The sequence below is a fragment of the Onychostoma macrolepis genome, chromosome 21 (genome assembly GCF_012432095.1).
Source record: "Onychostoma macrolepis isolate SWU-2019 chromosome 21, ASM1243209v1, whole genome shotgun sequence".
NCBI classification, from domain to species: domain Eukaryota; kingdom Metazoa; phylum Chordata; class Actinopteri; order Cypriniformes; family Cyprinidae; genus Onychostoma; species Onychostoma macrolepis.
The window spans coordinates 12122612-12148900 of NC_081175.1; the positions used below are offsets into that span (position 1 = coordinate 12122612).

General features: G+C 37.0%; 2 protein-coding genes across 2 annotated transcripts in view; one reads left to right on the forward strand and one right to left on the reverse strand.

The window, feature by feature from the left end:
* Positions 1 to 260: 260 nt before the first annotated feature.
* Positions 261 to 25360, reverse strand: zgc:100829 (uncharacterized protein LOC445149 homolog). The gene is given in 10 exon segments (XM_058758807.1): positions 261 to 1467; positions 7289 to 7502; positions 12935 to 12954; positions 12957 to 12975; positions 13093 to 13134; positions 14302 to 14419; positions 15611 to 15758; positions 20005 to 20327; positions 21370 to 21706; positions 25239 to 25360. Coding segments are annotated over 8 exon segments (960 nt in total). The 5' UTR covers positions 20177 to 20327; positions 21370 to 21706; positions 25239 to 25360; the 3' UTR covers positions 261 to 1240.
* Positions 25361 to 25381: 21 nt separating this feature from the next.
* Positions 25382 to 26289, forward strand: part of nrg2a (neuregulin 2a) — a 101738-nt gene continuing 100830 nt past the window's right edge. The window contains exon 1 of the mRNA XM_058758801.1: positions 25382 to 25616. Coding sequence (XP_058614784.1) covers positions 25520 to 25616 — 97 coding nt within the window. The 5' untranslated portion in view covers positions 25382 to 25519. The remainder of the gene's footprint in view (positions 25617 to 26289) is intronic.

A 26289-nucleotide genomic window follows, 5' to 3' on the forward strand; every position in this document is an offset into this window, starting at 1 on the left:
TTTTGATGTGTGCAATATTTACAATCTATACAACTTGTAAGCCCGTCAGCTCTTTCATGCATGATTCACAGTCATTTATTGCACAAAAACCATTATATATTCTGACTAGATGTGCAGTGAAGAGGATATGAAATGTTCTTGGCTGCATGACTTGACCTCAAATGACTCCAGTAAATGCTTGTCATAAGCACATGTTGAACATAAACACAGCCTGAAGCCTGTCAAGCCACTGAGGATAAAATTGTAACCAGAAGCTGAAGGAGGTTTGATCATTTTATTACAGAGGCAATATCCCACACTTATCCTGAATGTGTGGACAGGACATTCAAGCCTTATACAGAGTAATTATATAAACTCTTCCAGATCACAACAAGTAAAAAAACAGAATTAAGTGCAAGCAAATGTGACCGTGAGAAAACAAAATACATGAAAGTGACTGCTGCCCTAGTGACCTGATTACCAAAAATGGAAAATGTGAATAAGACCATCAACCTCAAAGTAAAGGTATGGCCAGCACTTATAGACCAACATATCAGATATTTGGCACAGTTGGTCATTCCATGTAGTGTCAGTTCCAAAATGTAACTTTGTCAGTGAATTTTCTGATATTTTTAGTGAATAGAGTAAATACTGTGTAAAATGTGTGTGCAATTCAATCCAGCCAATTTCTATACATCTTAATCACTATATAAAAATTGTAATTTACAGTAAATATGGGCATAATATTGGCCACCCTGACCTCTAGATATTGCAAAAAAACAAAAACAAAGCAAAAACATAGTTTGATCACTTATACCGTCATACATGCTCCAGCCTTCACGATGCAAGCAAAATGTATAAAACAGACCAATGGGATGACTAACTTTGGTTTTCTTTGGAGTTTAATCAATCTTATACTGGTGATTAAGATTTTACGTGACCCTTTAAAACAGAAACGCACTTGTAAACATGCATCCAAGTGCAGTTTATTAATATGGCCAGGTCAACAGTACTGCCGAAAGTTTAAGCGATGTAGCAATATGACTGATGTTTCATTCCGGCTGAACAGTTTTACAAACCACTCATACCATGTAAAAAACAAAAATAAAGAGAAACATTAATATTGCAAAAAAAAGCATTACTTTACGTCACTTTGGTAACAAAACATTCAAGTTCCTGAGAGAGGCTAAGCACCCATATCCTTCAAATGTAGCCACTGAAGAAGACCCCTGGCTTGCGTCCCTTGGGGTTGGTCCCTTGTTTACCTGAGAGAGGGTGAGGGGCGGAGCCTCAAGTGGGTAGGCTTTTCTGGGATTGGAGGTTTGTTGCCACGAGGTGGCGTTTGGGAGGGCGGAGACTCACTGGACACACTGAAGGTTTTCATGAGCTGAGCAACCCGTCCCCGTCCCAAACAGCTTTCCTCAACTACCTCAGACCCCACATCCACAGAAAACGCCCGTTTAGAGGCAGCGACCACTCGGAAATCACCTGCAAATGGAGAGATAAAGAGACAGATAGAGATAGAGAGAGATAGAGAGAGAGATGAGACAAGGACTTATAACCTTCAAGGTCTGTTTTTATAGGTGACAACTTCAAAACATTCTCACACTTCTCTTCTGCCCTTTTCCCTCACTCAATTTTTCGCTTCTCTTCTAGCCTTTTTTTCCCCCGCCCCTTTTCAGTGTCTCTGGCTCTTTTTTTTTTCCTGGGCTGCAGACTGCCAGACCGGAGGTCGTCGGCGCAGGAAGTAGAGCAGGGACGCAGCTGGGTGTAGTTGGTGTGTGTGTGTGTGTTTGTGTACACGGTTATGGGTGCGTAAGAGTGTGCGTATGTGTGCGGTTATACTGTGTGTGTGTGTGTGTGTGTGTGTGTAATTGAGAGATGGAGGGATGGAAGATGAGGAGAGGAGGGCCGCAGGGATGGCGGCGGAGAGCAGACAGACGCTGCTCAGACACCAGAAGGCTTGAGGAGCTGCTTATTTTTAGCCACGTCCCCAGGGGACACAGATGTGTGAGTGCGTTCGCTCTCTTTCGCTCGCTCTCACAAACACATATACCCCTTCTCCTTTACACAAACTATGACACACATTTTACCCCCTTGCAAACTCTTTCTCCTCAAAACACACCCTCACACGCATGCACCCTAGTCAAAGACACTAACCCACATGTGGCTGTGTCAGTGGAAATGTCCCAGTACTGAATCACAAAACATCACCCATGAAGCAGACACTAACTGAATCAGTCTCACTTAAGAACTTGTTTTTTTCTTCTTCTCTCTCTCTCTCTCTCTCTCTCTCATTGACCTATTACTTGGGTAAATCTCATGAAAACAAGCATTTGACTAAATAAATAACATGTAAAAAGTAACGGCAATACAACAAATATTTATATAAATAAATTTAAACCAATTATTTTAACAGTAATGAGACTGCTTATTCATCAGGAAAATGTCTTAATGTAATGTAATCTCTTAAGAATAAATAAATAAATATTTTAAAATAAAATAGATCTTCGAATAAGTAAACGAAAACAAAATTAATGGTCCTAAAATATGATGTCTTCAAAAATGATTTATTTACAATTGTTTATTTATAATAATTATATATACAGTATGTATGTGTATTATATATATATATATATATATATATATATATATATATATATATATATATATATATATATATATAATTATTATTAATTATGTTGTATTGTTATAGTATACAGTGAGGAAAAATTATTTGATCCCCTGCTGATTTTGTACGTTTGCCTACTGAAAAAGAAATGATCAGTCTACAATTTTAGTGGTAGGTTTATTTTAACAGTGAGAGACAGAATAACAACAACAAAAAATCCAAAAAAACGCATTTTAAAAAAAAAAAAAAAAAGTTATAAATTGATTTGCATTTTAATGAGTGAAATAAGTATTTGACCCTTTCACAAAACATGACTTACTTGTTGGCAATCACAGAGGTCAGACGTTTCTTGTAGTTGGCCACCAGGTTTGCACACATCTCAGGAGGGATTTTGTCTCACTCCTCTTTGCAGATCCTCTCCAAGTCATTAAGGTTTCGAGGCTGACGTTTGGCAACTCGAACCTTCAGCTCCCTCCACAGATATTCTATGGGATTAAGGTCTGGAGACTGGCTAGGCCACTCCAGGACCTTAATGTGCTTCTTCTTGAGCCACTCTTTTGTTGCCTTGGCTGTGTGTTTTGGGTCATTGTCATGCTGGAATACCCATCCACGACCTATTTTCAATGCCCTGGCTGGCTTCAGTGCCCTGGCCCTGATGGTACATGGCCCCGTCCATCGTCCCTTTGAAGCGGTGCAGTTGTCCTGTCTCCTTAGCAGAAAAACACCCCCAAAGCAATGTTTCCACCTCCATGTTTGATGGTGGGGATGCTGTTCTTGGGGTCATAGGCAGCATTCCTCGTCCTCCAAACACGGCGAGTTCAGTTGATGCCAAAGAGCTGGATTTTGGTCTCATTTGGTCAAACTTCAGACGGCCCTGTACAGGTGCTTTCTTGAGCAGGGGGACCTTGCGGGCGCTGCAGGATTTCAGTCCTTAACAGCGTAGTGGGTTACCAATTGTTTTCTTGGTGACTATGGCCCCTGTGTAGTTCTGGGCTGATTCCTCACTGTTCTCATGATCATTGAAACTCCACGAGGTGAGATCTTGCATGGAGCCCCAGTCTGAGGGAGACTGACAGTTATTGTGTTTCTTCCATTTGAGAATAATCGCACTAACCGTTGTAACCTTCTCACCAAGCTGCTTGGCGATGGTCTTGTAGCCCATTCCAGCCTTGTGTAGGTCTACAATCTTGTCCCTGACATCCTTGGACAGCTCTTTGGTCTTGGCCATGGTGGAGAGTTTGAAATGTGATTGATTGACTGATTGCTTGCTTCTGTGGATGGGTGTTTTTTATACAGGTAACAAGCTGAGACTCCCTTTAAGAGAATGCTCCTAATCTCAGCTCTTTACCTGTATAAAAGACACCTGGGAGCCAGAAATCTTGCTGACTGATAGGGAATCAAATACTTATTTCACTCATTAAAATGCAAATCAAATTACAACTTTTTTAAAATGCATTTTTTGTTGTTGTTATTCTGTCTCTCACTGTTCAAATAAACCTACAATTAAAATTATAGACTGATCATTTCTTTGTCAGTGGGCAAACATACAAAATCAGCAGGGGATCAAATAATTTTTCCCTTACTGTATATATTATATTACTTTTTGAAAAAGGTTTTCAGTATTTTGTTTGCATTATTATTATTATTATTATTAATAATAATATATTTTTCCATTAGATATTTATTATTATTTTATATTTATTACATTTTATTTTTATTTTTTTATTTATTCATTCATTCATTCATTCCAAGACTTTTTAGGACCAATACGATTTTTTTAACATTATGTATGTTTGATAATAATAATAATAATAATAATAATAATAAAAGTAGTAGTAGTAGTAACATGTGCAAATAAAATCTCGATGGTCCAGAAAATTCTCTTCAAAAACATATATAAAAATAATAAATATATTATCTAGATAATAATACAAATATATAGAAATAATAGTAATTTATAAAGCAAAAACTTGGAAAAAATGATATGACCCAGATGTTTGATGGATTTCATGACATACAATTATTTAAATCACTTGCTTCTCAAGTCCTGCCCCATCTTCTTCTTTCTGCCTCCCTCCTCCCTCCCTCCCTCCCTCTCTCTCTCTCTCCCTCTCCCTCTCCCTCCCTCCCAGTGGCCCCTGACCTGTGGTTCCTGTGTTAATGTCCTCTCGCCGCACTGCGTGGGCCTGCCACTGATTGTCTCACTGTGTTGTGTGGTCGCCACGGAAACCCTGGATAGGCTCCAGCGACTGAGGCGGACACACATGCGTGCGCGGCGCTCTTACACACACACACTCACACAGAGTCACACTCGTGATCTAAAGCTGTTTGTTCCACCGCATTTTCCACGCCCCACTAGTAGTCCGTTCTGTGTCCTACAAACACACGTATGTGTGTTTGCGTGCCTGTCCGTGACTCTGTTCACACACACACACACACACACACACACACACACACACTTCCCGTTGTTAGCTGACACCAGCGTAACGACTACGCCTCTCTCCCTCATCGCTCGCCACCGTTTGCCGTTTTCCATCCTCCCATAACCTCTCCGAACCTGAGACGCGTTCACAGAGCTGTCACATCAAAAAAAAAAAAAAAAAACCTGAAACCAAACTCCGTCCAGGCCGGCCCAAACTGCCCCCGCCGGCCTCACCATGCAATCACTTGTGACAAAACCTGTAAGCACCTGATCGCGACGAAAACCGCTCTCTGTTTGCCCTGTCAATAACTGCTGTGCGTGTCCGTGAAAGCGAGAACGCATTCGACGGGATGTTTCCAATTTCACAGTCACCATATGCAGACAGAACAGATGAGCCGCTAAAAAGCACGCTATCTCTTTAAATGCCCCCACCTCTGAGAACGAGAGAGAGGGGGGGTTAGAAGTGGGGCAGAGGGCAGAATTCCGGAGCGGCACGTCTGTGCGCTGAGCCAGGCCGCGGGGGGGTCACGGCTGCCAGGGGGAGGTGGGGAGGGGTGCCGAGCGGAGGCTGGGGGCCCTGTCACTTATCAGCTCCGGCCGAGCGTCGCCCAGGGCCAGAGTCGGGAAGCAGCGCTGGAATGTGTGTCCTTCCCTCTGAAGGTGAAGAGAAGGGACGCGCACACACACACACACACACACACACACACATGCGTGCATGCAGAGACGAAGCGAGCAGCTGTGGGAAGCTGTTGCTTTCACGCACATGCCAGGATGAACATGCACGCTATTCGCACACATTCCCGTGACTTATTCGCTCTTGATCCCACTACAAAGTTAAACGCTCACACAGATGAAACATTCCCATGTAGTTATCCACACATTCTACAGAGTTTTATTTTTTACAAGCATTGAATTACAACAATATGTAGTCTGGATGATCTCTAGATCAAAAAGTGCTCGTTTAACCTTACCTGGCCTAGGTAATGCGAGGGCTTTGGGAGAGTTTATAGGTTGCATTTCATGTGCGTGTCCAGCAGGGGGCGTCGATAGAAACGGCAGAAGTGTAATTCCTAATACTACACACTGGATGGCGTAATTTGAGCTTTTTGAGTGAGTCATAACATCTGTTGAGGTGATTCACACCACCAGGATAGTGTTTAGAACAAATGGTCATTAAAAACCACCCAGGAGATGATCAAGATATCGTTTTTAAAAATGAACTAGAAAGATTTCAAACAAATGAGCAAAAAAGGAGACATTTGTTTCTGCCTTTAAACCTCTTTACTCCTGTTGTTAGAAAAAGATCAAAGCTTCCAGTAACGCGTCTTTTAAATAAAAAAATAAAAATAATCTCTCTTATATTCTGAATTACATTTTTATTTGTAAAAGGGAGATCTTGTGAAAGCTGACAAGAAATGTCTGACTCATATTTAACCCCATAATAATAATAATGTTACATTTTAAACAAACAAAAAAGTGACCTAGTATGAAAATAAACCTTTAGAAGGACAATTAATTCCTTTTAATTCTGATTACTGTAACGCATCCTGACATTTCACTTATACTATTCTTATTATTTTCAATGATAATCATCATTTACCATAAAATAAGACATTTATTTGATTAAAAAGCATAATTAAAGGCTATATAGCACATTAATATTCATCTTATTACATAATTCTATATTTTTTGTCATATTACATTAATGAAAATATAAATCTTGTTTTGCATTACGGTAATGACAAAACGTGCTTTATTGTCATGAAAACAATGCAAACATCTTAATGGTCCTACAATAAGTTTTATGTTCCTTCAGCAAAATATAATATATTCATTGCTGTTATTTTGGGGTGAAATATGACCCTAACATTTTTTTTTTTAAGAGGTTCTGATGAGAATCACTTAAATGCAATAACAGATTTTTTATGGCCACATATAAACCTCTCTCACTATCAAAACAAATTGCAGTAAATTCAATTAAATGTCTTACTGTAAAAGTCATGGAAACCGGCATTACAGTGAATGTGATGCCAGTGTCAAATAAAACCCATTCATGCTCAGATTAGTAAAAGATAGATCAGCATAAATTTTCCCTGACTAAGGAATTATACATTTTTTTATCTGAAAATAAAATAAATAAATAAAAATAATTCACACAGACATATATATTTATACACACACACACACACACACACACACACACACACACACACACACAGGGAGACTGGAAGGATTCATAAACAGCAGACGCTCACCTCTGTTGATCTGTGGTTTGGGAGTGTCTTGGGGATGGAGTCTGGAGGTGTCGGGCAGCTGATTGGTCGTCCTGTCCTCCGTGTCTGTATAGCCAGGTCTGCTGAGAGCCGAGGGTGTCAGGAGGCAAGATCTCGAGTGGGCCCGATAGCAAATTGAGGACAAGAGTGCTGAGTCATCCTCTGAGTGTCCTGACTCAGCCTCCTCTTTGGACTCCTGAGGTTGATGGGATACCTGCCATAGAAACAAATAAACCATTTATAAAAGAAGTACAAGTTGGACTGTGTATCCTGCTTCGGTTTTAAACCAAGCACTATGTTACTGTCCTAAAACTTCCCATAGGGGAAAGGGAGGAAAAAACCCACAGATGATATCTTTTTAATGTCTTGATTATTTCTCGTAGACTATACAAGATTAAATATAGAGCAAATGGGAACTTCAGCTAAAATCTCTCGCTTCTCAGATTTGTCTCTTGAGAAACTGACCACAGCTATTTCACATGTCTCCTATAATGTTCAAAAAGGTCTCAGCAATATTACAAACTGTTAGCAGAGATTTGACTATTAAGTCAAATATCAGATTCTTCCCAGACCTAATTATCAGGGGCCTGTACCATGAAGCCGGATTAGCTGGCTAGCCAGGTAAGTTTCAGTTTAGTTTGCACCAATCCTGGGTTTTTAGGTACCATGAAAGTGGCTTGGCTTTTAGCAGTGTTCATCGCCATAGTCACTTACGCTCCACAGCTAACCTGCAGGCTGTGTTCTGAGTTAGAGATCTCAAACTGAAATTGGACCAATCAGATGTGAGCAAAGTGGCATGTCCGACACAAAAAAGTCACTCCCCCAGTATCTCTTGCTCCAAATTAAAGGTCACTAGTACTAAAAAAAAATTGTCTGGTCAAGACCAAAAATTTAGTTATTTTATGATTTGACTGATTAGACCATATGTAATATAAATAAGCTGTAGAATCAATAGATAACGCTTTAAAAATGACGATGCGGCCTTACACATTCGAGTCTATCGCTGTATTTTTCCAACTATGCACTGATAAAGCAAGATCATCTCTTTTATTTGTCCTCTTTCATGAACAAGTACTTTTTCCATTGTAAATGCATTTAAATTGATCATATTCTTCAATCTCTTAACCTTTAACCTTTAACTAAGGCTCGTGATTGGCTGGTAGCCAGTGATGTCACACATTCATATGCACATGCTCCACAAACTCAGGATCAAAGCCTGAGTTGACAAAGAAAGGTGATGATCAGCATCATGGTACCAACAAAGCCGGATTGGAGTGGTTAGGTTGTGTCAACTCGAAACTAATCCTGTAACTCTGAATTTGTTTATCTACCATCATGGTACAGCCCCCTGGTCTATGATATTCACATCAAGTCAACAAGCATCTCATCTGTCTCATATTTGTCCTAAGGAATTTTAGGCGGAATAACTAAGACAAAGCTGATAAACCAGTGAGTTTTTCAGAACTCCTGGGCCATAACAGATTAAGCTCTGAACAATAACACTTTCTATTTTATTTAAAAAATAAAATAGCCAAAAATAAAAGACATTAGCCTAAATTAGACTAAAATATTGTAGCCTAAAAATAACCCAAAACAAAAAGATTAAAAAAAAAAAAAAAAATAGCTTTAAAACTATATAGTAGCCTAAAATAAAATTTAGTAGCCTAAAATAAATGGCCTCAAATAAAAATACAGTAGCCTAAATAAATTAAAATAAAGACCCTAAAATAAAGCAGCTTACAAAAAACATATACATACACATATACACATATATATATATATATATAAAAATACATGCATATTTATTAGTAGCCTAAAAAATTACAAAAAATAAAATAGCCTAAAAATGACCTCAAATAAAACAGCCTAAAATAAATGAAATGGTCTAAAATAAAATAGATCAGACAATAAAATAACCTAAAATAAATAATAGCCTTACTAAAAGCTTAATAAACAAACAAATAAAACTTTGTTTTTCAGCAAAATAGCTTAGAAATGAAATATGAAACAACATAGCCTAAAATACAAATAAAACAAAATACATTTGGAGCTGCCAAAGATAGCAGATATTGCAAGCCTGGACTGTAAGAAGCACAGACCATGTTTAGTGTTTACACACACACAAGATGGAAGAGAAATGTGTGATGTGCAAGGACTTGCCCTGCCCAGGGGCTTGTGGATATTGAGGGATAAATCTGTGATGGAAAGAGAGAGAAAAATGGAAAAAAGAGGGAAAGAGAGGTCCCTGCCCAAACCCCAGGGGACAGTCCCACAATCCCATCCATCTGTGACTGACAGGCGCGCCGTCTCGCCCGCTTTAATTCCCTGATCAACTTTATCAACCATCTGCTCTTGAAGAACTCGGGGACCCAAATCAGCCCCTGGGCTCTCTCAGGTCCTCCTGCAGAGCACACGCAGCCTGCCTGTCCTCATGCTCTCTGACACACAGGCCACACACTGAGAGCAATGTTCCATCCTCTCCTTCAGCATTTCAAACGAGCTACAATATGTTTTATATCTCAATCAATTAGGCTTACATATACACATTATGAGTTTTATTTCTCTGGGTGTGGGAATGACAAAAAAATAAAATAAAATGGGAGAGATCAATTATCAGGTTGCTCATGAATATTAAATGACATGTTCTGATTTGCTGAAAAGCAGACAAACTCGGAAAGAACTAGTTTTAGATTCATGCTTGCACACTTATCTAAAACAGTGTTTAAAGGGTATGTTGTGTTCAGCTGTTGTGGGGTCAAGAGTCTGAGACAGGTGTGATCGGAGTGGCAGAGAGCGACAGCTGAGGGTAAAAGGATCTCAAGATGAGAGCACAAGGACAGCTGCTCTGACCTCCAGCCCCCCTCCACCCGGAGCAGAGTGCCAGAAGAGACCACCGACATTCTGGGGAGGACATTCCTTTGCAGACACCATGTTTACACTGCAAGCGGATGACGCGACAAAATTAGAACGTGTTGGTGTCAGTGTAGACAAGACCTAGTCGAATATATGCGGACCCATTTTTATTTACAGTATTAACAGGTTTTTTTAAATAATTAATTTAACATCACAAATTACATTATTATTAATATTACAATCATCATCATCATCATCATTAATAATATAAAATGTATTCAATTAAATAATCTATAACTAAATTAAATTAGTATTCATAATTTCTTAATATTAGTGCATGAGTGCAGAATAAATATTTCTTACTCATTTAAGATAAACATTTCATGGTTTTAAAATTAAAATAGTTTTAGTACTTCCAGGAAAAAAAGGCAGACAAAGAAAGAAAGGACAGAGAATTCATAATGCTGATCTGCTCTGTGTTAAATGACAGTAGTGTCAATGAACAGAGGCTTTTAGATGGCGGGACTTTCCAGCGGCCTGTGGTGTAAATGAGATCTCTGTGGTCATATAGCATATCACATTAGTCCGACAGGCCTGTGATTATGAAAAATGACTTGGAATTGTGAAGAGTTTCAATTAAATGTACCAAAAGTTCTATACCTGCTTCAATCCAAGAGGAAAAATTGATTTCTGGTAACATTAAATTACACAAGTTTCATGTATTATAAATGTAACAATATATGAATTATATTATTTGAAACTCAAAAGAAACATTTTAGTGCAACAGAGCTATTGATTTTATGAAAAACTAAGGTGGTGAAAACAAATATACAAGTTTAAATTGATAAATGTATATAAATTAACAATAATTATATTTTATTGTAAGGTGATTAAAAAAAATATTTTTTCGTTTTATTTTTATTTTGTTATTTCATATTTAATTTATAAGCTATTTTGCTGAAAAAAGTTTTATTTGTTTATTTATTTATTAAGCTTTTAGTAAGGCTATTATTTATTTTAGGTTATTTTATTGTCTGATCTATTTTATTTTAGACCATTTCATTTATTTTAGGCTGTTTTATTTGAGGTAATTTTAGGCTACTCGTGTGTGTGTGTGTGTGTGTGTGTGTGTGTGTGTGTGTGTGTGTGTGTGTGTGTGTGTATATATATATATATATATATATATATACACACACACACACACACACACAGGTGCTGGTCATATAATTAGAATATCATCAAAAGTTGATTTATTTCACTAATTCCATTCAAAAGTGAAACTTGTATATTATATTCATTCATTACACACAGACTGATATATTTCTTTTAATTTGGATGATTAGAGCTTACAGCTCATGAAAGTCAAAAATCAGTATCTCAAAATATTAGAATATTTACATTTGAGTTTGAATAAATGACCATCCTTACAGTATAAATTCTGGGTATCTCTTGTTCTTTGAAACCACAATAATGGAGAAGACTGCTGACTTGGCAATGATCCAGAAGACGAACATTGACACCCTCCACAAAGAGGGTAAGTCACAGAGGGTCATTACTGAAAGATGTGGCTGTTTACAGAGTGCTGTATCAAAGCATATTAAATGCAAAGTTGACTGGAAGGAAGAACCAGAGACAACGTCAGAAGCATCTTAACTGGGCTGTGGAGAAAAAGAACTGGACTGTTGCTCAGTGGTCCAAAGTCCTCTTTTCAGATGAAAGTAAATTTTACATTTCATTTGGAAATCAAGGTCCCAGAGTCTGAAGGAAGAGTGGAGAGGCACAGAATCCATGTTGCTTGAAGTCCAGTGTGAAGTTTCCACAGTCAGTGATGATTTGGGCTGCCATGTCATCTGCTGGTGTTGGTCCACTGTGTTTTCTGAAGTCCACAGTCAACGCAGCCATCTACCAGGAAATTTTAGAGCACTTCATGCTTCCTTCTGTTGACAAGCTTTATGGAGATGCTGATTTCATTTTCCAGCAGGACTTGGCACCTGCCCACACTGCCAAAGGTACCAAAAGCTGGTTCAATGACCATAGTGTTACTGTGCTTGATTGGCCAGCAAACTCGCTGACCTGAACCCCATAGAGAATCTATGGGGTATTGTCAAGAGGAAGATGAGAGACACCAGACTCAACAATGCAGATGACCTGAAGGCCACCATCAGAGCAACCTGGGCTCTCATAACACCTGAGCAGTGCCACAGACTGATCGACTCCATGCCACGCCGCATTGCTGCAGTAATTCAGGCAAAAGGAGCCCCAACTAAGTATTGAGTGCTGTACATGCTCATACTTTTCAGTTGGCCAAGATTTCTAAAAATTCTTTCTTTGTATTGGTCTTAAGTAATATTCTAATATTTTGAGATACTGATTTTTGACTTTCATGAGCTGTAAGCTCTAATCATCAAAATTAAAAGAAATAAACATTTGAAATATATCAGTCTGTGTGTAATGAATTAATACAATACACAAGTTTCACTTTTGAATGGAATTAGTGAAATAAATCAACTTTTGATATTCTAATTATATGACTAGCACCTGTATGTATGCATGCATATATATATATATATATATATATATATATATAAAAACACACACAATTATTTCACCTTAATGGCAATGAAAAGATTCCTAGTCAGTTACTGGAATGCCTTATTTTCTAAGATGGTCTATGTTATTTTCATCACAGATATATTTATGAAGAAAGGTATGTCTTTGAAAACAGCTCTACTAAACTATACTTGTTCTAATACACATATGAATCATGGTACTTACATTTTCTAAAGGTGCTGATGGTTTTCTTCATTTACAGGCATCTGCAGAATATTATGAGAACACATTTACAAAATAGACCGCACTCATTTTAAAGTATTGTGTTGTGAGAAAACATCTCACTCATTGCTGATCATATCTGCTGCAATACCAAAACACACCTGTGGAGGCGCCAGAGTCCTTAACTCTTTGTCACTGTTGTCCTGTGAAAATAAAAAGACTTCAGACTCAGCCAAACTCTTCCACACTTCTATATATCATTTTATCACAACAAAAGCTGATGCAATAATCATATTAGCCCATCTACTTTATGATCAGTTAAAAATCTGAAGGTGCTCAGATGTTTTTTGTGACTCGTGCGGCTCTTCACTAATTGGCAACCATGAGCCACATGTGCCGATGTACAGGAACAGATGTTTGTGTTTAGCAAGTAGAGGATCATAGTGTGGCGATACTGGCCAGCACATCTCCTCCCAGGAGTGCGTTCACTGCGCACGGTGTTGCCATGGAAACCCTAGTGCGAACCCCCCCCACCCACCCACCTTAGTATAACAGGGAAAGAGAAGGTGGCGAGATCTCCACATATAGAGTGAAAACCTTGGACAGACCGTTTTAAAACACACTTTGTTTCCGAGATCCTGACCAAGATACAGTAGAACTCACACGCATTAATTAAAGATGACATCATAGAAATTCTGTTGATCAAGTCCACATATTTCTACAGCACGGTGACGGGTGGCCATTTACACATATCTGAAATCTCATTGGTTCGAAATCCTGCTTTTCATAACAGTGCATTAGATATCAGGTCAAATACATTTTCGTGACCTTACACTGCTTCAAATTGCACATTTTCACATGGTTGGAAAGTTGTCGCATCATTCCTGTTAAGGACGCGGTGTTACCGCTTAAGTTGGACTGTCTGTCAGTTCAAAAATCTCAAGGACGCCAACTGGCCCCACACAGACAAACATATTGATACATGAGAAGAGAGATGGAGCCATAAAGAGCTGCGCAATGAAAGAGTTGTGCCTGAGAGATGGAGAGGTGGGTGGGTGGGTGTGGGAGGTTTTTTTTTTTTTGTTAGAAGGATGAAAAGGAATAATGGAGGAGAAGGGAATGAAAAAAAGCAGAAAAGGGGAAAGGAAGGCGCAAAAAGAGGGAGAGATGGAGGTTTTGATTTATTTGGCTGTTGAACGATGACTCTCCCTGTGGAGAAAGTCCGTCTCGCTGCCCCTCGGCTGTGTCCGAGATTAATGGCGGCAACAGGAAGGTCACCTACACACACAGCCGCATGAATACACAGCGGCACCAATTTAAGAGTTGAGCAAATGTGGAAGTAAACAAACACATGCACGTGAGCAACACACCTTAAAGTTGAGCTGAACTCCTGAATGTGCTTTAGGAGGAAGGTTTTCTCGCCCTGATCGTACAGGTTCTGCTGAGGTTTGGTTTATCAAGTTGCTCTTCAAAGTGCTGGGTTGGTTGCTGAAATACATGACAAGACGTGTGAAAACACAACACACAAATATACACCCTTCACAGTCTTCATGACAGATTTTTTTTCAGATATTCATTTACAGATGTGCTCATTAGTTTTATACTTGTATGTTTATACACCCTTTGCACAGCAGAAATAAGAGAAATGAAAACAAATGTAGTTAAATTACATACATTTACACTACCAGATCAGAAAAAAATATATATATATATATATATATAGACTTATTTAAAAGGGATGCATTAAATTAATTAAAAGTCACAATTTATAAAACTGCAAAATATTTAAGTTATAAATACGCACTGTTCTTTTCAACTTTCTATTCAAAGTATCCTAAAAAAGGAAAGTTTCCATAATAAATAAATTAAATTCAACGTTTCCAAAATCAGCATATTAGAATTATTTCTAAAGGATCATGTGACAACGACTGAAAATTAAGCTTTGCCATCACAGGAATGAATTACATTTAAAATGTATGAGTTTTATCTATTTTACTGATTAGTCACTGTACTTTTGATAAATAAATTTACCCTTGGTGAGGATAAAAATACATAACTACCTTATTGACCCCAAACATCTGAACAGTAGCGTAAATTATATTTATACGTGACCCTGGACGACAAAACTAGTCTTAAGTGTCAATTTTTCGAAATTGAGATTAATACATCATCTGAAAGCTGAATAAATAAGCTTTAAATTTATGTATGGTTTGTTAGGATCGGACAATATTTGGCCGAGACACAATTATTTGAAAATCTGGAATCTGAGGTTGAAAAATCGCCTTTCAAGTTGTCCAAATGAAGTTCTTAGCAATGTATATTACTAATAAAAAATTAAGTTGAGATACATTTACGGTAAGAAATTTACAAAATATCTTCATGGAACATGATCTTTACTTAATATCCTAATGATTTTTCATAAAAGAAAAATCGATAATTTTGACCCATACAATGTATTTTTGGCTATTGCTACAAATATACCCATGCGACTTAAGACTGGTTTTGTGGTCCAGGGACACATATATTAGTAAAACCCTTTTTAAAAAACGAAAATGCTATTTTAACGATATCTTGTAGATAATGTCAACCAAACAAACTGGGGGCCAAACCTCATATTATAGGTGGTTTATAGCATTAAATAGAATTTGTTTTTATTCAGGAGTAGCACAACATCCATACTGTGAATTGTTAAGGACGCTGGCCGTTTTTCTCTCTCCAAACCCTGAATAGATGATCTTGGAGGATTTGAGCTCATCCATCTCTCCAATGACAATGACCTGCACGTCTCCATCTCGTCCCAGAAGCCAACTGACACTCTTGCTATTACCTATAAAAGAGAGAGAAAAAAATAAAACGCAGAGAGTCTTAGTGATAAGCCTACTTGAAATGCAATAAGCCTAGATTAGTAATTATCATTTACATATTTAAACATATTATCATACTTCAGAATTATTTATGCATTATGTTTACTGTTCTTATGAATGTACTCAACCATAACAAGAAGATTAAATATGCTAAAAGGAAGAAATATTGAAAACCATTTTAAGGCTGCTTATCGGATAAATAAAGCTAAAAATTATTTCATCACTACACATTCCTTTATGAGAAGCTAATTAACTACTTAAGTCTTTCCTTAAAATGGTGCAACCAAACACAAAGTTATACAACATGAAATACAAATTATTACAATTTGAAAAATTAAGAAAGGTGACTTGTACTGTGTAAGAGAGAGAGAGAGAGAGAGAGAGAGAGAGAGAGAGAGAGAGAGGAAAAAGCCTAACAGAAAATAAGGAAACCCTCCCATGATGAACTGGTTCTTCTTGCAGGCCTTGTGGCAAAACAGCAAGATTCCAGTTGAACAGCCTGACTAACATACTCATGATCCCAGTCAAGACAAAACGATTGTGTCAAACCAAACAAGCCGAACTGCCATAAAAAAAAGGGACCATGTGAAATGAAGAGCAAATGAGCAGAAACCAAAGTAGACACAGAAACCAGTTGTTTTTGTGTTTCAAATGTCGATAGCCTACCATAACAGTTTAAAATAAGTTTTTGCTGTATTACAAATATATAATAATCGCTGACTAATCTTTCCTCCCAGTTACTCAGTGGCTGTTAAAGCTAATGTTAAAAAAAATTAAAATAAATAAGTAACACTTATAGGGACCAATTTTCACTACTAACTAGCTGCTTATTAGCAAGCCTATTATTAATATTGGCTGTTTATTTGTACTTCTAAAGCACATTTTCTGCATGACTATATTCTACATGCCAAACCCTACCTAAACTTAACTATCTTACCAACTATTAATAAGCAAAAAATTAGGAGTTAGTAGAGGCAAAAATTATAGTTAATGGTTTGTTAATAGTGAGAATTGGACCTTAAAATAAAATGTGACCAAAGTTTTATGAATTTATTTTTCCTCAACAAACATTTTTTTAAATTTTTATTATTATTAGTAGTAGTAGTCGTCAGTGTTGTACTACTTGAGTCCAGACAAGACTGGGCTCAGGCTCAAGCCCATCTTAAGTCTGAATATTTTCAGGAGCATTTGGACTCAGCCAGGATTTGCTGTAGTTGGGACCAAGCTTGACTCATTCAAGCCATAGAAAATATGGTTTGGACTCTTCTTTTTTATCCATATTGGGCCTTAAAGAGGTGATGACAACAAAAGAGCATCTTATAACAGAGATCAAGTCTATGTAGCGATTTAAGGCTAAAACCTTTTTCCTCAAAACCTTATACTTAACCTGTGCTACTAGCCCTGGTCTCTCCTTCAACATAAATTATCGTTTAGTTTGGGGTCGGTAAGATTTGTTAAATGTTTCTTATTCTCACCAAAGTGGTATTTATTTAATCAAAAATACAGTAAAAAAAAAAACTGTAGTATTGTGAAATTGTATTACAACTTAAAATAACTTTTCTATTTCAATATATTATAAAATGTAATTTATTATTTAATGCAAAGCTGAATTTTCAGCAGTCTTTAGTATCACATGATCTTTCAGGATTTGCTGATTTCCTGCTCAAGAATTATACTGTTATATGTATTATAATTAATGCTGAAAGTAGTTGTGCTGCTTAATATTTTTGTGGATTATGTTCAGAACTGATGAAAAAAAACCAGCAGTCTTTACTGACACTTTTGTTCAAATCAGTAAATCCTTGCTAAACCTTTGCAAATATGCAGTGTAATATGTTAAAAAAAAAAAAAAAAAAAAAAAAACATCCACATCATCTATTCACAACTGTTGATAATTAAATCTACAATCTCAATATTCTCGCTTTTTCTTCCTCCTCAGTGTGTTTTGAGAGCCTGCGTTTCCTGTATACTTCCTGCTTTGTTGGCAGTTATCTGTATGAGGGAATGGAACTTGGCCTGGCTGACATTTCCTTTCTTGCTCTAAAAACTGGGTCAGTAACAGAAGCGTTTCCTCTGCCTTGTGTAGCCTGCTCACTCAATGTAAGGGTCAGAATGTCTCCAGAGACTCCCTTTATTGTGTTACTTTATTATGGTATTGTACATTTGTGTGACAGAACCTTGAATGACTTTTTGAAATTTTATCCACTTTGCTAACAGACACCATGGTCAATAGGACAGGGTTGCACAGAAGCAGTCAACATGTTGTATCAGTATGTCTTGTGGAAACCACTGACCTACAAGAACAGTTGCCGTTGTCTCAAGGAGATAGAGGACTCGCTGTCCTCCTCTGAGGTCTGAAACTCAGGGACCTGATAATAACTGCTTTGTTATTGAGCAAAGACGACTTCCTCCTTGAGTTACGCATGTCAACCTAAATCATTGCATTGAACTTCCTTATAAACCCAAAGGGAATGGCTATACAGTGGACCCAAAAAGTTTCTGGACACTTATTGCATTGCAATATTTTTTACTTCATTGAATAATCTAGTTTAAGATGATCTGTCAATGTTCTGGCTCTTCCAGTAACAAAGCTGATATGCCAGATTCCATAAGCCCTCTGTACGTCTAACCAGTTTAAACGGGTGTAACTTTGGCTAAGCAACGTAAAGTTTCATTTTTCATTCTTTTGTTTGCTATTTCGCGGCTCTCTGTCTCTTTTGCTGTTTTACAGATACCCTCTATCTCTCAGATGCATTCTTCTCATATCTCAGCGGATTACTCCTCCCTCTTACCAGCTGCCCTCCTCACGGAAGTCTCGTATCTGTGACGTCTGTGACCCTCAGTGTTAAAAAGTGTTGAAATTGAGGTAAAAACCCTCATGTTGTATGTAGTTCTTGTTTACGGTGTTTACTCAGGAGATGCTTTAAGCAAAATGAGATTCTGTTAATATTGGTCATGACAATTGTCTATTGACGCCTGGACACCTCCTTCTTAGTCAAAAGCCTGTAAACTTGTCTGGTCTTGTGTCTTGCCAGTGACGTAGATGTTCCCAGTGGCAGCATCAATCACAGTAGCTCTCAAATATAATTACTCTTGTGTTTCAGAGCACTTTCTGTTATCCAAACATCTGTGTCCACCTCTGTGAACCCATTCTGACGTCACAAGATGTTTTTCCGTGAAGTCTGCAGTACCACAGTGGTAAACTGGGTGCTTTCAGCTCAGCTACTCGGTCCAGATTGAGTCATGTGCCACATTAAGATTCTGACCATATTAAGTCATTTAAAGCCAGCAATAAAAAGCCAGAGCGGTTTTCTGTGGCTTACAGATGTGGGAATGGTAAACGCACTGATGAAAGATTTGCATTAGCAATTCAAAGGTCCCACATTCAAACCTCAAGATGTAGATCTTTAATCTAGACAGATCCTGATGCAGTTGCATTACAATCATGGTGCAAAAGAACTTTAACTTCAGGACGAGTGTCCTTTTAAAAAGTCAACTGTATGTCTCTTGACGAATTGCCATACTCCGTCAAAAAGGACCATGTCTAAATCTATGAATTGCTTAAATTTAGTTTTGTAACTTTATAAGGTGTTTTAACGATCTGCCCACCACCTTGTCAATCAAAACTCATGACTTTTTTTATGTGGAATAAAATGTCAATGCTGTTTTCCCCCATACAGTTAAAAATGCATGTTAACCACTAGTTAAAAAAAAAATACAAAAATAAATAAAATTGTATGGAAAAAGGGAATAATAATAATAATAAAAATAACATGAATATTATATAATATAAAAAAATTAACCTGATTGTCAGGATTTTACCGTTCTGTGCTAGGAGGATTTTTTTGATGGGCAATAATAATAATAATATTATTATTATTGTTATAATACAGTATAAAAATAAACCTGATGATCAGGAGTTTACCATTCTCTGCTAGGAGGATTTTTTTGATGGTCAATAATAATAATAATAATAATAATAATAATAATAAGCTTGCTAAATGATGAATAAAATGGTCTCATCCAGGAGTAAATATACAGAGGAAATATTGTAGCACCGTTTAAACCAAGTTTAAATTAAATAAACAAAAATGTAAAATTTATTCTACTGTATTAAAAGTTCTTGAAGAACTCACTTCAATATGATGCATAGATCACATGACATATCTGTTTTAGATTTAAATGGTGCGATATAAACCCAGTGCCGACCTGTCTTTGGTTTGGGTTTGAGCGGTTCCCTCTCCAGCTTCTCCTCTCGCTCCTTCCAGCGTCGCACCTGCTCCTCGCGCATCTTCAGGAAGAGCGTCTTCTTCTGCTCGTCGTTCAGAGCGTCCAGCACATCCGGGTCGATGTACATGTCATTCAAGATCTGCTGCAGCATGGCCGTGTGTGTGGTTCACCTGATTATATCCTGAGATTCAGCAACAGTCCTTCAGAACGAGGATGATGGTGGTAAAGACGATGAAGCCCAGCTCGGTCCGTTCACCACACACAAGCTCTCATCACTAATTAGCAGCCATAAACTGGACACGCTGTCAGAAGAAATGACAGATTACAACATCTGGAAGCAATCTGATCTCTTTAATAGTTTGTTTGCTCTCTCTCTTCCTGTGCAGCTTCAGACATTTTGTGTGGCATGTGAAATGAGAAGTCAAAAATAATTTGGTTTATTTGTTAATAAGCTTAAAAACTGCTTATTTTTCAAACTGGGTGCATTGGACAATTTTAATGATTATTTATTTACAAAAATAAGCTTTCTTAGGGTTTTTATATATATATATAGATAGATAGATAGATAGATAGATAGATAGATAGATAGATAGAGAGAGAGAGAGAGAGATTAATTGTGGTTATTTTACCATTTCATAACTTTTACTTAGTTTATAAATGTATTATTTGGTCCTAGCTTTTAAAATAATAAAACAAAGCCAAATCTGTTTATTACTAGAAAAAGTAACACTGACAACTTAGTCCAAAGTAGTTTTCAAATAATAAAGACTATTTTAAAATGCTCTGGTATAATTACATTATAAAATGAAATTGTTTTATTTATTACATATGTTGTCTTAATTAATCACACTTTTCCCCCTCACAGAGTATAAACAGTTTTTTACACATTAAAACACGCAGCAGGCTTTGTATTTTAGTAAGGGGGCTTTTTTGGGGGAATGAAGAAACCTCTGCTAAAGAGCATAGTTTTCCTCAAACACATGGTCTCCCAGCTCTTTTTAGGCCTGACTGAGGGGATTCCTCAGGAACTGGGTTCGCTTCTGTCATCAGCAGATCCCCCTCCTTTCACAAAACACTTCTGCTCTATTTTAAAGTTATGTTATTTTGGCCACAACTGAGTTTGCATGCTGTGACCTCTTTAAGAGAAACGGCAGGCGTCTACAACTAAAAAAGCCTGAGACATCATACCCAAAAAAAAAAAGTACCGCAACAACAGCAACTGTGACAAAAAAAAGTGGATGCCTGCCTGCCTGCCTGCACATATAACAGACTGCAGTTAACGTCTAGATATGGTGGCAAACAGAAAGAGAAGAAAAAAGCCTGTGTGAAGGAAAATGTACTCACAGCTGGGTGCGGACGCTCCACGGCAGACTTTACTAAGAGGGAGAGTGAGTGCTTGTGTGTCCTTCTTGCCTTTGTGTATGACTTAGCTGGTGACATCACAGCATTCCATAGTCTCTCTCTCTCTTTCGCTCTCTCTCTCTTTTCTTTTGCTCTCTCTAACAAACGTACATTACACACTGTCCCTTGCCTTCGCACAAACACACACTTCCTTTCTGTTCCTGTAACTCTCTCAGGCTGGAGGGAAACTCAGGAAGCAGACCTCAGCTGTTGGCACTGCAAACGAAGTAACAGCATCCTGTTTAACAGAGACAGAGGCGGGAGAGAGGAGGAGGGGTGGCTGAAGGAGAAGAAGAAAATGACACAGAACTTCATCACTCAAGTAAAGGAATTTACAGAAAAACACCTAAGAGGATGAGTCGATCTTGACATTATGACAAAATAAAACACAACTGTGTGTCATTTGTCAAGTAATAAGGCACTTCCTCTCTCACTGAAATTTTCCCAATGATTACATATACTGCAGCAAAACTCCCTTTGTTATTTCCTTATAAATCTTTGTTTGCTGTAAACTAACATATAGGAAGGACACTGATTTGCAAGCTTAAAGACTTAAAAACACAAAACCAAAAAACAATCTTCATGTAAAAAAAGATACTGGCAACGACATTGTTTTCAGACACGCAGTGCTTTAATCTAATCTCACACCAGAGGGCGCACGAGTCTTTTTTTTTTTTTTTTTTTTTTATCTGTACCGATCAGTAATAGTTTTACTGCTGTAATAAGTGCAGTGATACTTTAGGTTAATTAATAAATCAGTGATTCTTTGTTTTGACTATACAAATTTCCAGTCATATTTGACATGCATCCAGCCACTCTGGAATACAGCTTCCCTTGTTTTTAATCTTATTCTTCTCTCTCGGTTCTTATTGGATACATTGCAGATGACGGGTTTAAATTTGCAAATGTGTACTGAAATCATTTTTATTCTTTCGGAGAAATCTGTATATGGAAATGTAGGCAGCATTTGCTTCGTTGCGGTTTAAACACTGAAATTTAATCAACAGCGCCATCTACTGGTTTTCGAGGACCGGTCTGTTATGAATGGACCCGGAAACATTGATTTAAAGGGGTCGTTCACTAAAAAAGGACAATTTTGTCAATTTACTCATATTGTTCTAAACTTTATGGCTCAGGCTACTTCCGTGGAACATAAAAGGAGAAATGCTTAAGAATCATTACACACCTCTTTTTAAAACAAGAACATTATAGGGACCGTGTTGTTGTGTTAATCTAAATAAGCAAATATTCCAAGTCATTCAAAGCATTTGTTTAACGCCACAAAAATTGTATTTTCTACTTAAATTTTCCCACTACTGAAGTGCATAGTATAATTAGCAATCATATTCAGATCCAAGAACACCTTGATGTGCAGCATCAAATTTAACGTCAATGACACACACACACACACACACACACACAAATATATGGCATGGAGAATAAGATTTGAGAGATGCAGCAAAAAAAAAAACTATTTAAAGGGATAATTAAAATTCCCCAAAATTAAAATTCTAACAGCAAACAATTGGAAAAAATGCTATGTGGAGACCTGCCACTGTTTGGTTACTCAAATTCATTAAAATTATTTTATTTTGTGTTCAGCAGACAAAAGACATTCAAACAGGTTTGGAAAAACATGAGGATGTGTAAATGACAGAATTTTCATTTTGGGTAAACCATTCCTTTAAACCTGTTTTTTACCTGTACTTTTATGTTTTTTTTGTCCTTTTGGTTATATGAACTACTGTTCTATGGACATTTTTTGTCAAAAAAAAAAAATCTTTAAAAAATAAATAATAATAATAATAATAAATTACGATCAACTATTGTTATAAAAGAGTTGCATCAAGAAATTTTTAGGACTGTTGGACTGTTATTTTCAAGCTCAATCACATGTCCTTTTGCTCACAGCAAGGGTCAAGCCACAGAATAAAAATCAAGTCTTTCATGCTGAATGGAAACAAAGTGATCTGAAACTGGGAATCCATTTGTATAGTAAAGGATTGCTGTATTTTCGTGAGAAAATTACTCCCATCACAAACATAACTAAATGAATATTGAATAGCTACTAAAACACACTAACTATGGGTTGTGTTATGCATGTCTGGTTATTTCTTTACAGATATAATGAGTAAATATTATTACTTAGTAGTGCTTTGGACAATGTTTGGATAACGTTTGGTCAAATACTAGCCTATTATAACTCTTGACAGTTCAGCCACGAGATGGCGCACCACTCTACAGAGCAAATGAACAAAACTGAAGGACTGTCAAAGGGACTTTATTAGATGCCTAAAAGAGACATTCAAGCAGTGCATTCAAACATTCATTCCATCTTGGCAACTATAGTTCAGGCTTGTTTGCTCCTTAAGACACAAAAGACTGAAGCACAAAGACAATCTGCTATATCCAATAAGTACAGATGTTCAGAAAGGATCCACATATGCTAGCTGTAGATTTTTCAAAAATGTTAACATTTAGGACTACAGTTTAAATTAGTTTACATAAAATTGGTATGTAGGCTATATAGGCCTACTACAAATGTAACAGACTGAACAGAGACTACAGCTTGGCTCAATACGAAGGAGCAACTGACTGATGATAACTGAACCAAACTAAACCAGACAAGGTTTGTGCTCAGAACAGATAACCCAAAACTGGCTTCTCGATGAAAGCACCACACCCACCAGCGCTTTAACACAGAAATAGGTCACTACTGGCTCATATGAGGCGCTTAGACTAGCGCTAAACATCTGGACACTTTGGAATGAATGAAAACCACAATGAAAACAGACAGAACTTCAAAAATGTCCTAAAAGTTTTTGAAATTGCACTGTTTTCTGTCTTACTTTAGTATTACAACTATAGTATTTATTAATATTATGAATTCTTGTTTAATGTTTACATTTTCAGATTTCATTTGAATTTTATTTGCTTTTTATTTTGAATTTATTTCTATTTAGGTTTATTTCAGTTGCAGTTTTAGTGATTTTAGTAAACATCAGCTTTTTTTATTTCTGTTAGTTGCCAGTGCAACATTTCTAATTTTGCAATTGCATTTTTTTCATTGACAATTTTAACTTGTATACCGTTTAGATTTTATTTTAGCTTCATTTCAATTGCTCTAAATGATTTGACAGTTTAGTTATCAATGACAACACATCTATACTACTTTTCGGACGTCTACATGTAGCATCTGCTCAATTGTAAAGTGTCTCAGTCAGTTATTTGTGTCTCTTACCGTTTGCTTGTTCTTTTATGCGATGTTTTCTTTTCTTGCTTTAACTGGATACTTCTGAGCCATACCTGTATCTCAAAGGTTATACGTTCACCATAAAAATGTAATTGGTCTGCAGTTGCGGTAACCATTTTAAATCATAAGATGGCGCCAATTAGTTACTCCAAAAGGACTATGACAAAATGTTGCTGTTATCTAGCTAACATCAATACAAGACAGCCTAGTAATGTCAACTTCACTGTGGTCATCTGTGTAGCGTTAAAAACAAAACGTCCACGTTTTAAATGAACTATACAGCAGTGAATATTAGTTAAAATATCTACATCATGGGTGTTACAACAACTGAGCATCAGGATATCTAATAAATTCAACACAATTTCGAAATTCCATACCGTTATGCCACCGCGCTCTCGAACACGTTAAACTTAAACGACATCTCAGATCCTCCTAAATAAACATTTGACGGTACAATTTAACTGACTTTTGTTTTTGTTTTTTTGCGATTAATCGCGGCAACAAGTTTCGACCTTTTTCGATTAATTGTGCAGCCCTAGAAATATGGCTCGAACATTACCTGATAGCTTGGACATCCCCATTCATCTCAGCCTCGTTTGCTCAGCAAGTGCAGGATCACGCAAATCACGCGATCTAAACGCCGAGTTCTGCAGCCCGTTTTTTTGAACCAATCACCTGAATCCAAATGCCACGTGACCAATGACATCGCCACAACGCTGATTGGCTGATGGTGGCATCACAACAGCGTGCAAACCCCCAAGGTTTAGCTAAAATTAGGAATGAAAAAACTGTTTTTAATTAACTGCGTCACATCATAAATCAAGGGTACTTGTCTTCAGAATGTTTAAACATTGGTCTGGGAGCTCACAATATTTGGAGTTTGCTTTAAAAAAAAATCGCTGTTTTATAAAAGAAGTCAAGGACAGCTTTGTTTCAGGTAAGTTTCATTTTGCAGCATTAACGTTACATATTTTGTTATCTTTCAGTGGTGCTTTAAGAGCAAAAAGATAGTATAAATAACACTAACCTACAAAAGTGTAACAGCGACAATGTAAAAAGGGTAACATTTTAGAAAAAGGCTAACTTTAGAGGAAGGCTTATTGAGGGTGCGTTTACACAATTTTCTTTCTTGCTTTCTTTTTTTTTTTTTTTTTTTTTTTTTTTTGGGCGACAGTCAAAACGATCCCCTCGGAATCCGCGAAAACAGCTATGCATGACAGACCAGTTGGCGATGTCACCTTGTAAAAAACACTAAAGGTGTTGTGAATGTGAAGTGGATATTGCTGAAAATGCAGTCGAAAACACAAGGCAGAAATCTCTGTGATTGGCTGATTACCCTGTCAAGTTTCACAACGTCTGTCAAGATTGTAATTGCAAATTGGTAAAATGAATTACCGTGCATGTTTTTTTTTTTTTTTTTTACTGTATTATTGTAGTTGGTTTTAATAAGGTATGAGAATATAAACATACAAAATAGTTTTACACTATTAATTCCTTGTTAATAGTGTAGCATAGGTTTTCTTCCAAAAACATAAATGTTACAAACAAACAATAAAATAAATAAATAAATAAACGGGGAGGTAGGTATGTACTAGAAAACATCAACTGTA